Here is a 17,899-nt window from a genome sequence, read left to right as displayed (position 1 = left end):
GTCTAAACCCAGTCTTCTTAAAATTTCTTCAGACTCCTCCTTTGTCCTTGGAAGAAAGTTTAGCCCTTTCCCACCCCCATAGAAAGTAATTTCTATTTAAAGTTAAACTGTGTGTAATGTTTGAAGTTAAGAGGAGGAAGAGGATCAGAAGCGGAAGCACTAATGTTTGCTAAGGATGGGGAGTTTTGAGCACAGGAATCTGCAGAATCATTGTGCACTTAGTGAGAAATTGTTCCACATGCCCACCCAAAAATGTTATAACCTAGACTGAGTGACAGAAAATTCACGGACTGTCCCCAAACTCTCTGTGCAGGCTGGAAGAGCTGGCTTCTTCTTTTTCTTGGGGCTATGTCTCCTTTCATTTTCGATAGCTGTTGCTCAAGGCTCTGTTGATGTTGCTGCTAAAGTTTAAGCTGCTTACATCAAGAAGGAAGACTGCTCTCCACAAGAATCATGTACTAGGCTTGCTGTTTTGTTGGTTTTTAAGGGGGATAGACAAACAAGAAAAGGGGGAGAAAAAGCCTAGAACTCTGGCTGCTTCAAGAGGACAGTGATTGCTAAATATGATTGATTATTATTATACAGCACTTTATTTACAAAGTGCTTTGCCAACATTAGCTGTTAGCACCTCACATCACTGTCTACTCATGAGCAGCCTGCTCCAAAACTGTAGAAGTGGCTATCTCTGAAAATGGCTCACAAGAGAGGTCCATGCAGAGTGAACATAAGAACAGCCATACTGGGTCAGTTCTTGATCCATCCAGCCCAGTATCTTGTCTTCTGACAGTGGCCAATGCCAGGTGCTTCAGAGGGAATGAGCAGAACCAGCCCGTTGCCCATTCCCAGCTTCTGGCAAACAGAGGCTAGAGACACTTCAGAGCATAGTTTTGCATCCCTGCCCATCCTGGCTAATAGCTGTTGATGGACCTATCTTCCATGAAATTATCTAGCTCTTTTTTGAACCTTGTTACAGTCTTGGCTTTTACAACATCCTCTGGCAAAGAGTTCCACAGCTTGACTGTGCATTGTGTGAAGAAATACTTCCTTTTGTTTGTTTTAAACCTTGTTTCACACTGACTGTACAGAAATTTTAGGCTTCAGAGTGACACAGATTAACAATCCTGGAGTCGTCTTATATACATTTTTTATGAGTCTCTCTGTTATAACATGGTTTCCAATTTAAGGCTACTGATCTATAACTTTCTATTATAATTTTTCTAATTACAACAGCTCCACATGATAACACAAAATGTAGAGATGAAGAAAGCATATATCTGCTTTTCCTCTGCCATTTTTATGCAGCTGTAACTCAGGGGACTGCATTGGAGTTCCCTTGGCTTAAACCAACACGAGAAGAGAATCCTACCCTCTGTGTGTGTGTGTGTGTGTGTGTGTGTGTGTGTGTGTGTGTGTGTGTGTGTGTGTGTGTGTGTGTGTGTGTGTACGTGTGTACACGTGTGGTCCTGAGACACCGTTAATCCTAGTGCTGCTGTGGGAAGAAATGAAAGTCTAGTATGTTGAAAGATCATTTTTTAGATCTTCTTGACATTTTGCTTATTTTAGCACCAGTATTTTCAGAAATGCAAACTAATCTCCTTAAAGAACAAAAGGGCAAACAAAACCAATTGAAAAGCCAACATATAAATGCCTCTGCACTAAGATGAGAGGTTTATATGCTGTAGAATATGAATATATGTGATGTAATTTAATTTAAGGGGACTAATCAGTGATATGCAACTGATTCATCAAATCTGAAAGAGCAGAAAATATAAAATCTTCCAAAAGTGTAAATTCTTTTACAGACCAGTTCTTCAGAATTTTTTAAAGTAACATGCACTTTATGAAGTAACATTGTAAAAGGCTAGATTATGTTTAAATAGCTTCCTTTTATTATAGAAAGATAAAGGAAGAGCAGTCGTTTAACAAGTAAGAGATACTGCCAATACCAAAAACACTGGATTCAAACAGAAACTGGTGTTCAGGTAACAGACAGGGACACCTACTGACATAGCGTAGTCCACACCGGCAGTTAAGTCGGCATAAGTTATGTCACTCGGAGGGGTGGCTAATGAGCAACAAAACTTACGTTGACTTAAGCTGTAGTGTAGCAACAGCCCTAGAATGAATCAGTCGCTCTGAAAGATTCCAGTATAAAAAATATTCCAGCATGAAAGATTCTAGCCATCTATAAACACTTGTTCTTTTGGATCATCCCAGACAAACGATACAAAATACAAGCGGGTCTCCCCTTCGCAAAAACAAGGGTATATGCCCAGTGTAAGCCCTCTGTTTTGCTGCTATTCTTCCCATAGGGAAGATACCCCAGTAGAAGAAATGAGCTTCCCCTCTTTATATAGAAGAGGCTGTTTTTATATCTTACAGCTCCTCACCAAGAACAAAGGAACAGGCCTAGTGTGGCAACCAAATGGTATTTGATTGCATCTCTTAATACCCTAAGTTCTTCAGCATCACTTTTGCTTTGGTACATTAATGATCAGCTTAAGATTTCTCTGACTTATTAACCACTTGCCTTGAGTGATTGTATTCTTGCCATTACTTTAATATGTTAATAAATTGCCTTAAGAATACTATATGTCTACAATGCCATAAAGATATCATATGCCTCAGACTATTTTTATGTCTTGTAGATACTTTTTGTGGTTGTCTTCACAGAATTTGCTGTCTGAGGGTCACTGCTGTGTATTTGACTCAGAAGTACATTTTCCTTTAGAGGTTTATTCCCTTAAATTAAGCTAAGGCCTTGTGTAGAAGTTTCCTAATACACTACTTTACATTAAATAGCCTACTGTCACTTTAAGCAGATTTACTTGATTCTCTTTTTATTTTTTTATTTTTTTAAATAGTTGGAATCTCTCTTTTTCCTGAACATTTCAGGGGTGATTATTATGTAGATTGTTGGTGTTTTTTTCCCCACACATAAACACTAACTTGAAACATTTGGAAAAGATAGTAAGTGTCCTAGTTTAAAATTACTATCTGGAGGTAAAGAGTAGAGTAGAACCTTAGAGTTATGAACATCAGAGTTACAAACTGACCTGTCAACCACATGCCTCATTTGGAAGTGAAAGTATGCAATCAGGCAGCAGCAGAGACCCAAAAAAAGAAAATACCGTCAGGCACTACGTTAAATGTAAACTATTAAAATAAATAAAGGGAAAGTTTTAAAAAAAGATTTGACAAGGTTCAGAAATTGTTTTGAGCTTGTTTCATTTAAATTAAAATGGTTAATAAAGCAGCATTTTTCTTCTGCATAGTAAAGTTTCAAAACTTTATTAAGTCCATGTTCAGTTGTGAACTTTCGAAAAACAGCCATAACGTCTAGTTCAGAGTTACGAACAACCTCCATTCCTGAGGTATTCGTAATGCTGAGGTTCTACTGTAATTTAGAACCCAGTTCTGCCACTCTTATTGATAACTGACCAGTATCTGAAATCAATGGAACTATTTGCAGTGTAAGCTGCTCTTCAGCATGAATATGGTGGCAGAATCTGACCCTTACTAAGAAAAAAATTAAATGTGGTAATAGTAAACCAATGCTATCTACCCCTCTGGTGAGCCACAAGGGATTGCTATCATCATCTAGAATTCATCTGAAATATGCAGCAAAAATTATGATAGATTATTTTTGCATATTTTTCATAAAAGTGTGTTGGCACCCAATTAATGGAATAACTCTCTAAAATAATCCTCTCTGTCCAACTAAAGACTCCACACATGAGAATTACTTTTGATTTCTAAGGCTCTGATCCTGCATCTGAGAGAAGTCACATTAACTTCCATGGGATGCCACAAGGGTGTAATGGTTTGTCCCTACAGATGAGTGTGGAGGATCAGGTTCTAAGTAATTATGCTTAAGCATGTATTTACCATTATTGGTTCCTTCCTTTTTTGCCTGCAGCAGTAATAGGATAGATGTATGACCTATCAGCAGAAGAGGGTTCTCTTGGTGGGATAAACCTCTCACTCAGAGTTCATTCACTCAGGAATAATACTGCTGCATTGTAAAACAGAGTTCCTGTCTCAATATCCCCGACATATAAATGTAACAATAATAATTCCAGCCAGATAGCTTGGAAAATATATAGAATACAGCATGTCCTTGAAAGAATATTTAGTGTTTGTTTATTCCTTGTCCAGAAGGGATGTAGACATGTTCACTCCCTGTAAGGAGACTGCAACCAGACCAAGAATCTATCCTTGGGTACAAATTTTAAACTGTGCGCAAGCAACAAAGTGTAAGGCGGTTAAACACAATTCCAAGTCATGCTAACAAAAACTGCTTGGCTTTACTACTACCATTACTTGCTAAGCTCCATCAGTGTGCTGAGCCATGTATAAACAACGAAGAAAGCACTGCTCCTGCCAGCGGAGTTTACAGTCCAAGGCCCTGATCCTACAAGTTATGGGCAGACTGCTGCAACCAGGTGGCAATTCACTGAAGTGAACAAGGCCCCACATTGGCACAAGGGTCCACTTCTGCAGAGTTTGTTGCCAGACAGGGGCCTAATTCAGACACAGAGCTTTACGCTGGCATAGCTCTTTAAAGTACTAAAATGGAATATTTTCCATGCTTCTTCGTCCGCCACCTATGTTTCAAGGAGAGTGTTGTGTTTTCCATACACACTAAAGAACATGTATTTTCAGACGGAGTGGCTTTTATTTTAGCTTGAGGAAAATAACAAAGAACAAATCTCCATGAGAAAGCATAATCGGTGTGGCTCAAACTGCAAGAGCAGCTGCCTTGAGCTGAAATGGGTTCTCCAAAATGGAGTGTTTCACAGCAGCAAGCCAGGCAAACATCATAAAAATGTGCTATACACAGAAACCAGTCATCATAGTTACATAACTGTATACTGTACACTACACACAACATTGTGAAAAATACTGGAGAAAGATTGTTTTTAAAGGGACAGCACCCATGACGTTTTATTCATGTTAAAAAACCGTACTTTTGTATTACTGAGTCGGACCCTTTGAAAGTTTATTTATTGCTGATATGCAGGAAGAAGTACATCCTCTATTGACTCGATACAGGACATGGGATATTAGATGTGAAATAAAGGACAGGTGATCACACCACCTATCCTCCATCGTGGGGCTCTACATTTCTTCCTCAAGCAAAATAAAGCACTTGACCATGTCCATAGCCCTTCCACAACCCCTTCTCAACATGAGTGATAGAACAATGCCTACTTCCAGGAGCATCAGTAATTCATAATTTAAGGCAGTTAGATCATCTAGGCTGATCTCCTGTATATCACAGGCCAATCAATTTCACCTGGTTATTTCTGTATTGAGCCAATAACTCGTATGTTTGACTAAAGCATGATTTGTGTTTGACTAAATCCTGTCTTCCAGAAAGGCATTTAATCTTGACTTGAAGACACTGAAATGAAGAATCCACCACTTCCCTTGGTAATGTGTTTCAATGGTGGACAATCACCCTCACTGTTAAAAACTTGCACCTAATTTCTAATTTGCATTTGTCTGGCTTCAGTTTCCAAGTGTTTTTTCTTTTTATGCCTTTCTCTGCTGGATTAAAAAGCCCTTTAGTACCCAGTATTTTCTCTATGTGCAAAGTACTTATACACACTATGATCCAGTCACTTCTCAATCTTCTTTCTAAAATACATTAAACAGATTGAATTTCTCAAGTCTCTCTCTAAGACATTTCTCTAGCCCTCGAATAATTTTTGAGGCTCATTTTTGCACCCTCTTCAATTTTTTTAACCATCTTTTTAAAAATCTGGACATCAAAACTGTATGCAATATTGCATTATCTGCCTCACTAATTCCATAAACAGAGGTAAAATTCACCTCTCTATTTCTATTCCCATTTATACATCCAAGGATCAGATTATCCCTTTTCGCACCACAGCAGCACATTGGCAGCTCACGTTGAATTGCTTGTCCACATAACCCCTAAATCCTTTTCAGAGTCACTTTTTTCCAAGATACAGTGCTCAATTCTGTAGGTCTGGCCTGCATTCCTTGTTTCTAAGAATATCACTCCCTGCATTTGGCTCCATTAAAACACATTGAATGGGCCCAGGTTACCAAGCCATCCAGACTGTTCTGTAGGACTGTCCATTTCTCATTATTTACCTCTCCACCAATCTTTGTGCAAATTTTATCAGCAGCAATTTTATATTCATTTCCAGATCATTGATGAAAATGCTGAATAGCATAAGGCCTTGTACCAATCTCTGTGGATCCCCATTAGAAACATCCCCCATTCAGTGAGGATTCCCCATTGTTGGCTACTTGTTGAGATATGTCAGTTGATCAGTTCTTAAGCCATTTAATTTGTGCTGTACTGATACTGTATGCTGCTCGTTTTAGAATTGGAATGGTGTGTGTGTGGTACTCTGTCAAGTACCCTACCGAAGTCAGGTATATTACATCTATGTGACAGTACTGAAAACCACATGCTCCCCAACAAACTCCTTTCAACCATGCACCCCACTCTCTGTTACAGCTCTTCCTCATTCTAACTGTGGAGACCGATTCCTGCCCATGTGACACGGGTATGACTTTTTTATAACCTTTACTCACATCAGGGAACTAGGAACAGAAAATAAAGATCAGTCTGTTTCTGGCACGCCCCTGTGCAGACCTTTTTTTGCCCTCCAGGGAAGCAGTATTTTCTATTGATTAGAAATAAGAGACCAGCAGTCAAGACTCCTAGGTTATATTCTCAACTCTGATCGCTCATTGTGTGACCTTGGTCAAATCACTTACCTTCCCCATGCCTATGTTCTCCCATCTATGAAGAGGAGCTAATATGCATCTTTGAAATATGCTGGGAGATGTTTGATCACAAGGTGCTTCAGAAGAGTTGTAAGTGGGAGGGAGGCAGAGGAAAGAGGGGGCTTCTTGCTAGAGGAAGGAAGGTCAGTTTTGGACTCTTTTTTTCCAACAGCCCCAACCTACCCCACTTTTCAGAGGCCAGAAAACCCTTCCCCCCATCTCGACACCGTGTTCCCTACTTGTTCTGCCAACTCCTAAGAAGCTAACCAGTTCCAATCCTGCTACAAGACTAGCCCTCACGATTATTCTGCAGACCACTGTTTAGTTCAAACCCATTTTGTTTAGTAGTAGTATGCTGAAGATTCATCCTGCATCAATTTGCTCTAGAAACTCTTTCAAAAATCCAGAGCACCCTGCAGATAATAGTGGCTAGTGGCTGACTAACTGTTCAAGGCCATTTTTCAGCAAATTGTGTTTGAATTTGCTTATTTAAAGGTATTGAGTTTTTCAGTTTCACAAGCCATATCTAAAATAAATGAATTAAGGAAGTTCAGTTTTCTTTTAGCCACTGGCTTTTGAAACTATGATTTTCTTTAATTATCAGAACAATGTGGCTTTTGCTTCTATCTAAAATGTTCATTTTAGGAGATAAACAGCTATGATGAACGTGGCTACCTGATAATCTCCTCTGCGCACCATACCAGCAGAGGGTGGATTTTAATTGTGTATAAAGTGCTCATAAAAACACAGCACAGAGCTCTCCGGAGTTTCTGGGGAGCTGGGTGCACTCAGCACCCTGTAGGATGGGACGCTAGGAAAATAGGTTGTTTCTGGAGATTTTTACCATAAGGAGAGCTTTGTATAGAATTGTGTTTATGCCTGCAGAGTATGACCGGATGAAATACTGTTGAAACAGGTCACTGGTCACGTTTGTGTTAATTGACCACTGAGCTGGAAAATAAGCACAAACATTAAGTGGCTTGTTTGGCTGCGAATAAAATATCTATCCACTGACACTGTACTCATATTCTGCCCCAAAGCCTCAGAGACAAGATAACTTTTCTGAAGCTTCTCCACCACCCCGCCTCCCACCCCAATCCCTGTAACAATCCATCATTCCTTTCGATATTTTGTTTTCATGCATTTCAATGTAAAAATTAAAGGCCCCATCCTGCAATCTTCAGGAAAAACTCTCCCTGTTTTCAATGGGACTAATCCCAGGAATCTGGACTACCCACACAAGTAAGAGACTGGCGCTAAGGAACTGCACTGAAAATGAAGAATAAATAAAGTGATTGATTTTCAGAGGTGCGAAACACTCACAGCTCCCGCTGGCTTCAACTGGCACCATGAGTGCCCAGCACATCTGAAAATTAGGCCATGTGTGTGTATGATTTGTTTCTCTTGTCCAGGGGCTGCCTCAGTTCACTGTCTCCTCCTCCTCCAGGAGAATATTCTTCAGATAAGTTCCTTACAAAAAGAGTTATTAATAACTTATATCAACAAAATATTTAAAGTACTTTTTAGGAAAAAGCAGAATTGATAATCTAGAGACAGTCACAGCTAATAATCCAACATCAGAACAGTGAACCAGAAGCAGGGTTCATTTGTATAATAATGAGAGAACAACTAATTGTTATTCTGTCATCTGTTTTGTGGTGGAGGCATGCACACATTCTGGAAAAAAAGTTCTCTGTTGGTGTAAACTGGCACAGCTCCACTAATAGCAGAGAATTTTGATTGCCTCAGTTAGACTAACAATCAAATAATGGTCTTTGTATCCTACACCAGACTGCACTCCACATCACAAATACTGCAGACAGTATCTGAATGACTTTGTCCTTGACCTTCCCAGAAGTGATAAGGCAAAATAGCTTACTCTGTGTGTTTTGCTGTTTTAAAATACTGTGTAAGAGTTGCCACTGAAGGCTGCACTCACCCGTTCTTCCTCTTCTCTGAGATCTGGCATGGTGCTGATACAGAGACTGACTGCAGTGATGGCAACAAAGGAGACGGATATACAAGCAAATATCTTTCCTGGGATCCCTGAGTGAGGGTTCTCCACCATATCCCTGAGTTTTCTCATGCACAAGCCTGAACGGCTATTGTCCTGGAAGGCACATTGCGGAGCTTCATTAACCATCATCTCCCCCTCATACAGCCTGGCCTCCGCAGCCTCCTCCTCCTTTTGTCTCAATCTCTTCTTACAGCACCACTCCAGGTGTTCCTCTTCTATCCCCCAATACACCAGCTCCTCTTGGAAAGAGAGGGCACACATCTCTCTTAGAAGCCTCAGCTTCCCAGCTGTCAGGAAAGTCATGATGGTCCTGAAGGCACAAGGGTTACGGTCGAAAAAAAACTCATTGCAGCTGACGTCATAATCATCACAGATGTCCATGATCTCATCATAGTTGTTACAAGATTTTAGTTTTCCAAGCCTGGTCAAAGGGCAGTTCTCCAGTGTGGTCCACAGAATCCTGTATTTAATGCCACCTACATTGATGATCACATATCTGGTTCGGTCCTCAAGATGGGCCAAACAGCACAAGTCTTCCCCAGGGTGGAGAAGCTTGGCTTTTTTGTAGAAAAATCCTTTCTTGGTCTGCACCTCGCACAGGTTTTCCAAATTGTTGTAGGAGTACGAGGTGAATTTGGGATCTGTGTTCCCAGAGAGCAATGCCATTTCCTGATACATTTGTTACGTTCATGGAGGTATCCAATCTACTCAGAGAAATAGATTACAAAGTGGAGACAAGTGGCCAGTCTGCAAAAGAAATTCAAAAGTGACAATTAGGGCTCCAGTAGAGAAAAAAATCCCACAACATTTTCTCTGCAGTTTTAAAAATTTTGTTTGCATATTAGGACGAAGTCTTCTAGGACCCTCCCTACTTCCACGCCCTTACCTTGGGACTAAAGTATTTCTCACAGCAATCAAATAGAAATCTGGGTCCATGTCTCTGGAGTCTACTAATGCAGCTCCAAGTGATGATCAATAGAGGGTGAGAGTAATAAAGCATCACTGTGAGCTGCTCCTTTCTAGTGGCGGAGTAATTCCCCTGCCAGTCCATGAAGGGGAGAGGGGGGTAGGAGTGTGTGTGGCAGCATGTTAAAACGGAAATCACCACTGGCCTGGGATTCTAACAGGTTATTAGATAAGGCTTCGTTGAAAGACTTTCTTTATTCTGACAAATCCAGGGGACGCCTCTATTATGGAATTATCCATTGTGAGATTGCAAATCTCTTTCACAATCAGTGCTTGTCTGCTGATATGGTTCAAATGCTTTTCGGTTAACATGGTTTACACAGTTTGCATATGGTGTGCCGTTTGTGGAGTTATCATGCTATATGAAAACAATCTTTAAGAGGGTCACATTTTGTTTCTTATAATTTGGGATAAGCAAATCAGCAATGCTTCGGAGTGTGGTGTATGGAAATTCCAGAGCTGCAGTGATAGACGTGGTCACTGCACCTTTGAGAGCTCAGAGCGGGAATGTTCTGACCTGCCAAAGTTCCAAAGGAGACTCATTAGTCTGCAGCAGTTGCAGCTGGAGATAGTTGGAGACTGAAATCTAAGAATGAAGTGGGGCTGGAAGTAGCTTGTAAAAAGGTGATCCTCTTGCTGCGCTAACTTGGGACCAGATGTTGCATAGTTAAGCAATAGCTCTGTGAGGAGTCCCACTGAAATTTGCTTAACAAAATCAAGCTGGATTGAAGCACTGGGGACCATGTGTCAGTTCTGGCTAGTACAGAAACAGATATGATCAAGTAAAATGAGGAACCAGAGAAGCAAGTGACAACCACCCTTCCTGACTGATATTTTTGATCTAAACACCAGGAGGGAAAGTTCTCTGTGGAAGTCAAGGGGAATTTTGCCATTGACTCCAGAAGGCCAGGATTTCACCCCAATTCCCTAAGCAACCTACAAGAAGTGGGGCAAATTTCTAACTTTTGCCCTGAAGTGGAAGTCTCTGGTTGGAAAGGCTTTTTTCTGTGGTGGACCAGGGCAGAAGAGATTAATCTGCTGCTGTTCTGAACGTATCAGGGGCACCATTTGCAGTCTGAGGCTTCATTTTACACCTCACCTTCATCCCCTAAACAGAACCACTCTTTATAGCACCACTGTCCTCAGATCTCAAACTCATTTATTCAGCATTGCTGCCTGTTATTCTGCTCAGTTCTACTGTCTCCAGAGCTCTGAGCCTTTTTGTTTTCCATCCATAGTCATCCTGAAGCAGTGCTAATAGGTTTCAGAAAACTTTACTCTGGAATTACAGCAGGGGAACACACAAAACCTTCTGGGCTGTATAAAGGCCTTTGTAAGTAAGTACGGAAAACAAACAGGCTTGGAACTCTGGGCCCCCAATAGGAGATCTGGACTGAGAGTGGACTAGCGATGGGGAACACACTTATTTGGAAGAAATGGGGGCTCCATCACTAGGCAGAAGAGCAGAAAAAAAGCTATGGAAGGAGAGAGAGTTTAACAACATTGATGACCGGATAGTGAGGGTGAGGTGAGAATTCAACAACTGGGATGAAGGTAACATGTTCCAATTCACTTTCCATCTCATTTGGATTCCCATTCACGTGCACTGGAAAGAGAACTGAATATGAAGGTTCTAGTGGTCAGAGCACCAGACTGGGACTCAGGAGACCTGGGTTCTATTCCTAGCTCTACCATTGGCCTACTGGGTGACCTTACACAAATCACTTCACCTCTCTGCACCTCAGTTTCCCCATCTATAAAATGGGATAATGACACTGACCTCCTTCATAAAGCGCTTTGACATCTAGTGCTGAAAAGTGCAATATAAGAGCTAGGTAGTGTTACAGATTCAAAGACAAAAATCACGGTCTCTCTTCTTTCCTTTGGCCACAATCAATCCTTAGATAGATTAAACCAAAAAACTCTCCCGCAGCAAATAACGAATGCTTGTTAGTTGAAGGCATGCATTACACCATTACTGTTCTCTTCAGTTATGGTCAACTGAATCATGCCTGCATCCCTAACATGGGTCACATTCCATATACATTACAAAGGGTAGGGGAAAAAAGAACATGGGATGCCATGACATATTAACCCACACTAACAACAGAGGCATTGCCTACATCCTAAATCAGAACTCTGGAACAGAAACAAAGAAAAACTGTCTGGCTCTGAAGTCTGATGTAGCCTTCATTTAAGTCTAAATCATAGAAGCCTTCTGTAGTTTCTGCAGCCAAAATGACAGAAATTGGATTTCCCGCTACACAAAGTTCTAACAAACAGGGTGGGATTTTCTAAAGGTGCCTAATGGAGTTACACATCCAACTCGCATTGATTTTCGGTGTTTAATCCTATATGAAAAAATACGAACAAACTAAGTAGAATAGATAAACGCTCTGTACTGGAGCTGTTGTCAGTTTCGTCTAAGGTCAAGACAGACATTGCTATGTATTTCTAGCAATTTACCCTATCTGTACTTTCTGTTCTCTAGACTTCACAGAACAAAAAGTATTTTGTGGTGAAAGTAATTAAATATTCTGTGTGTCACCAGCAGATTATCCATTTGGTTTGTAGGATGCCCCATAGCATCCCTCTGGCGGGCGGTCTGTTTCAGAAGCAGACACAGTAGAGAAACAAATTTTAATACAGCACAAGTAACTGATATGTATTGCATACTACAACTCCATCTTAGACACCACACTGAGAGAAAGGATGCTATGGGAAACTTCAGAAGGAATTAAGAACCTATAAAGAGTAAAGTAGGGCATCTCATAGCAACTTGCATCTTGTGAAACTGATGCCTTATCTCATGGATTTTAGTGCAGTTAGGATTGCAAATACCATTACTGTCATAGTAAGGGTGCGTTGTCAACACAGCATACGCTTTCAGGGTGCAGCCTCTTGTTGCTTTTTGTCAGTAAGATAAAATATTCACTGCCACTATTCTGGGCAACATGCTTTTGTTTCATGCCTCACTTGTTATACAAGTCAACATCTGAAAAGTAATGTACATCATTTTTTGTGGCAAAAAGCCAGGATTTGCTTTCTTCCACTCTTCCCCTCAGCATGATGGTGCATAAAATAACCAGTACGTTTCCAGTATTCTTTTGAAGCTAATGCTGTGTGTGTCCAATTTTCTAGGTGAATGAGAATTAAGCAGAAGCATAATATGCATGTGGATTTTTAAATTCAGTTTATACTGGTCTTTTCATTTCCAGCTCTCTGAACTACAAAGGAGAATGTTTTATAAAAATTCTGTTGATTAAATATCAAACTTAATGAATCAGACATTCAGGGTTTTTATTAAATTGTCACTGGTGATTGGACAGGGGATTGGTAATATGATACAGAGCTTTTCTCCTCTAGGTCACCTGGCAGAATCACAACAACACTGGCAGCTTCTGAGGGCTTGTCTACACTTACAGCACTACAGTGGCACAGCTGTGCTGCTGCAGTGCTTTAGTGCAGACATGACCTACACAGAGGAGAGGTATTCTCCCATTGGCACAAGTAATCCACCTCCCCAAGTGGTGTCTACAATGGAACTTAGGTTGTCTTAACTATGCTGCTCACGGGTGTGGATCTTTCACACCCCTGAGCGACATAGTTATGCCAACTTAATTTTCTAGTGTAGGCCAGCCCTGAAAGTTAGACTAACAGTTGGAATGAGTTTGCTGGTGTCAGTCCTAGTGCTAGCAGGCAAACATCCACATAATAAATACCACTGTTACAAATGTCACCAGTTGATACCTTTTTTTGGAAGTGTCAGTACAGAGCCAAATTACCAAATAGACATGGAGTTGCATTGCTCTCCCTGCTAACCCTTAGACGTGGTCCTGCCACTCCCCAGGTCATAGTTGAGGCATGTTGGTGGAACAGCATAAGAAAGCTTGCACTGCTGCTTCAAATGTCCGGTAGTCGTCATTCAGGCCTGCCATTCTGGCACTTTTCCTGAGCAGTAAATTCACTCTGGAATGATTGTCACTGACTTATACTGACTTACATGGAATGCATCATGACCTTCATAGAAATATTAAGGGGGTTTCACAGTTACGTGAGTCTTAAAATAGCCATTGCATGTTGATGTTCTTTAAACTACCACATACCTTCCTCAAAACAGCAGTCAAAGAGTGCCTTTAAAGTCCAACACTTCCAGAAACGATGTTACAGCATCAGCCAATTGGCATTTCTCTTATGTAATCAACACATGAGTAGGAGAAGGCTGGGGGGATGAAAAGATGCACCTTACTGGTGGCTCAGTACATACTTCCTTGACTAGAGTTACGTGCATTGTCACATCACTTTGCGCTAGTCACATGATTAGATGCAATAAATCCAAGCCGTGAGCAAAGTGCTTAGCCACCACAATAAAAATATTTCTATTACAAAGCCAGGCATGGCCAAGTTTAATTTATCTCATACCACCTTATGAGAAAACTTGTGGCTAGGTTAAAGTGGTGATCACCTTAATGCACAACTGGCCCACAGGAATGTGTGGGCCTGATGCTCTCATCAGTGTAAATCAGGAGTAGGTCTATTGAAGTTAATGGAATGACCCTGACTAAAACTGGTGGGAGTTCAGAACCAAATGGACAAATTGGAGAGAGTCCAGCAGAGAGCAACAAAAATGTTTAGGGGGCTGGAGCACATGATTTATGAGGAGAGACTGAGGGAACGAGGCTTGTTTAGTCTGCAGAAGAGAGGAGTGAGGGGGGATTTGATAACAGCCTTTAACTACCTGAAAGGGGGTTCCAGGGAGGATGGAGCTAGGCTGTTCTCAATGATAGTAGATGGCAGAACTAGGAGCGATGGTCTCAAGTTGCAGTGGGGGAGGTTTAGGTTGGGTATTAGCAAAAAATTTTCACTAGGAGGGTGGTGAAGCACTGGAATGGGTTACCTAAGGAGATGGTAGAATCTTCATCCTTAGAGGTTTTTAAGGCCCAGCTTGACAAAGCCCTGGCTGGGATAATTTAGTTTGAGTTGGTCCTGCTTTGAGCAGAGGATTGGACTAGCTGACCTTCTGAGGTCCCTTCCAACCCTAATCTTCTATGATTCTAGGTACTGTGCCTTTTTCATGACAACTACCACAGACTTGTATTGACTATGTGTCCCTGGCTGCAAGACAGCATATCATGGGTCAGAGTCTCTCCTATAGTTCCAGTCCCTTTGCCACAGACTGAGTGATGCAAACAGGTTGGAATTTTGCCACAGCTGCCCAACTGAGAATTTCTGCCATGAGGGTAGAGAACTCTCAGCTACTATAGCTGGCTTCTATGGCAACTGCCTCCCACCCCACGATGGGCATGGAAGAGTATGAAGGAAAGGGTGGGCCACATCACAACTCCGTTCTGCAGATTCCCCGTAAGGGATCATTAGTCAGCAGTCATAAATAAAAGCAGACCCTAGTTTTGGTCAGCTTGAAAGTCAGGGGATTGAAACCAGCTGTCCCTTATACTTAGCAGATCTTTGAGCAGGAGCAAATCTGGTGCTGTGTGTGGCATTTGTTATTTGAAAATGCAGTGCAAGGAAGATTTTTTAAAAGACTACTGTGGGCTGATTGCGCATGGAGGGGGAAAATACTGTGGATAATTTTCATTTAAAAAAAACAAAAACAAAAACAACCCTGAGAGAAAACATTTTCTGCCATATATGAAAAAGACAGGAGTCACATGTTCTATGATCTGCACCCTGCAAATGTTTTGTTTTGAACTGTATTTCTTTTGCAACAGGTCAAAGATGATGTAAACCTGAAACATCTGACAATGGCTTCATAAATGGATTTGTACAGAATATTTCAACATGATGTAATCCACTGAAGAGATGGGTATTTTCCCACTCATACCTCCTGTCCCACACCCCTCAACACACACATGCATGCTTCACTCCCCACTTCTGTAGCAACCTTCTTTCATCTGGGCCAATTGGCTTTGCACAAGGACCTACTAGTCAAACTGGCTTGAAACTGGGACAAATGTCCTCATTCCATCTGCTGTTGTCAGTTATGAGATACTGTGACTTTTTTGGGGGGGGGTCCCATGTTGCAGAAGACTATGGGGCTTTTTAATAATTAGGGGTTTTTAATCTATCTTGTGGAACCGAATACATTCTGACAGACCACAGGTTATTGTGACATGATTTAAAATCACAGACATGAAACATACATTAGAGGTTGAATGCAGAATGTTTCTCTGGAGTCAAAGGCAAGTTCAGACAGAGTATCTGTTCTGCAGTGCTCAACTGCTTTGGGTTAGGAGACAAGCTGGAAAGTGACATTACTGACGGGTACCAAGACAATTCCTACAGCTTATCATAAGATTTTTAATTCATCTTGTGTAAAATAGGTTTACTGATAGCAAAAATTATAGACAACATTTGAAAATAACTTTTGATGGTCTTGCAGTTAAGGCACTAGACTGAGGACTCAGGAAATCAGTTTCCAGTTATGAAGGTTATGATTTTTTCACAGGTATTTTTAGTAAAAGTCACAGACAGGTCACAGGCAATAAACAAAAATTCACAGAAGCTGTGATCTGACCCTGACTTTTACTAAGAATAGTGGGTAGAGGGGTTGACGGGGGCTGACTGAAGCCCAAAGGGGAGGGATGAGACCCCCGATCCCCACTGTCCAGCACCCGCTGCCCATGGTGGCTCAGAGCTCCGGGGTACCCCCAATGCCTGCGCTGACTTGGAGCTCTGCAACTGGTAGCTGCAGGGTCTCCCTGCCATTCAGGGTGGCTGAGAGCTGCGAAGACCCCCGCCAGTGACAGCTCCTGCCCCACCACCCAGGGGCTGAAGTGGAAAAGATCACAGAGGTTTCTGGAAGTCACGGAATCTATGACTTCTGTGACCTAATCTCATCCTTAGTTATTATTATTTCTATTATAGTAGCACCTAGAAACGCCAGTCAAGAATCTGAATTGCTAGGCACCGTGCAGACAAGTAAAGATGGCAGTCCCTGCCCCAGAGGGCTCACAGTCTACATATGAGACAGTATGCAGTAAGTGGGTGAAACAAATGGGGTAAGCATGGGTTGGGAGGACGTGGCAACAATAAAAGCAGAAAAGCTAAAGTCACAGTCTGCCTCAGACTCCCTGTGTGACCTTGGGGAAGTCATGTAAGCTCTCTGTGCCTCATTTTCCCATCTATACAATTATTAAAGTATGATTATGATTAAAATGGAGATAATACTACTTCAGTCCTCCCACACTTGGTTTATCTTTTCTGTGTAGATTGTCAGCTCTCAACAAGGACTGCCCTTTACTATATGTTTGTACAGTGCCTAGTACAATGGGGCGCTGACCTCACAAGTTATCGGAGGTGAAAGGATCAATATTTAAATGTTTAGATTGCTCTTACGAACACCTTAGATCAAAACCCAGGCTGGCTGTTATAATCTGGAATAAGCGCAATCTATAAGAGAAGATGAGATGCACATGGATTTCCTTATGTTTTGTCAAACTAACATGGTAACATTTTCAAGGGGAAAAACTGATCAAAGCTTAAGCAGCGTAAAAAGATTGTATCTAACAATAAATGACAGTACACAGAGCAAAGGAAAGGCATATCAGTATTACTGAAACCGGACTCTGTAGAATTCCAAAAATTAAATTTTCTTTGTCTACAGAAAATGAAACTTGCCTCTTTCTGAGGTTTATGACATGGCATTTATGAACTGGTCAGCAATAGTCTTACCAGCTGGAAAAAAGGAAAGACTATTCAATTTTCTATTATCTTTCTTTTATTAGATGCTTTGTGTCCTAAATGTAAAATTTCTTTATCAATCTTAGGAAAAAGGTTTCTCCCTGCATTTAGGTGGAAAATGGTCTGTTTATATTTTAAAAATAAATATGTTTTCAAATTCTGAAGAGACTATTTTTTAAAAACAGGGTTTCAGGTTGAAAATCCTGTATGGAATTTGCACCATGCTATCTATGAGCTGTAACAATTCAATCTGTTAAATGAGCTAACTAAATTAACCTGACTCCAGTGCTGTAATTATTCCCACTTGTGTTATTAGAAGATATTGAATCATCTGCTACTATTGCACTGGTTGGAGCCATATAGTATATTATTTATTGTATGTAACCTTAAGAAATCAAAGTTTTGGTCCAATTAAGTAGCTAAAAATATGGACTCATCTGAACC

At 41.0% G+C, this 17,899-nt stretch overlaps 1 protein-coding gene across 2 annotated transcripts in view; it reads right to left on the bottom strand.

Annotated features, from left to right (window-relative positions):
- The window catches only part of KCNG2 (potassium voltage-gated channel modifier subfamily G member 2), a 79,062-nt gene that overhangs the window by 21,745 nt on the left and 39,418 nt on the right, over positions 1–17,899 (bottom strand). For both annotated transcript variants that reach the window (XM_067537540.1, XM_067537539.1), the window contains exon 2: positions 8,711–9,535. In XM_067537540.1, coding sequence (XP_067393641.1) covers positions 8,711–9,466 — 756 coding nt within the window. In that variant the 5' untranslated portion in view covers positions 9,467–9,535. The remainder of the gene's footprint in view (positions 1–8,710; positions 9,536–17,899) is intronic.

This window comes from Emydura macquarii, unplaced genomic scaffold (assembly GCF_026122565.2).
Source record: "Emydura macquarii macquarii isolate MOO-44397 ecotype Brisbane River unplaced genomic scaffold, CSIRO-AGI_Emac_v2 contig_431, whole genome shotgun sequence".
NCBI classification, from domain to species: Eukaryota; Metazoa; Chordata; order Testudines; family Chelidae; genus Emydura; species Emydura macquarii.
This window is presented reverse-complemented; position numbering and strand designations above follow the sequence as displayed.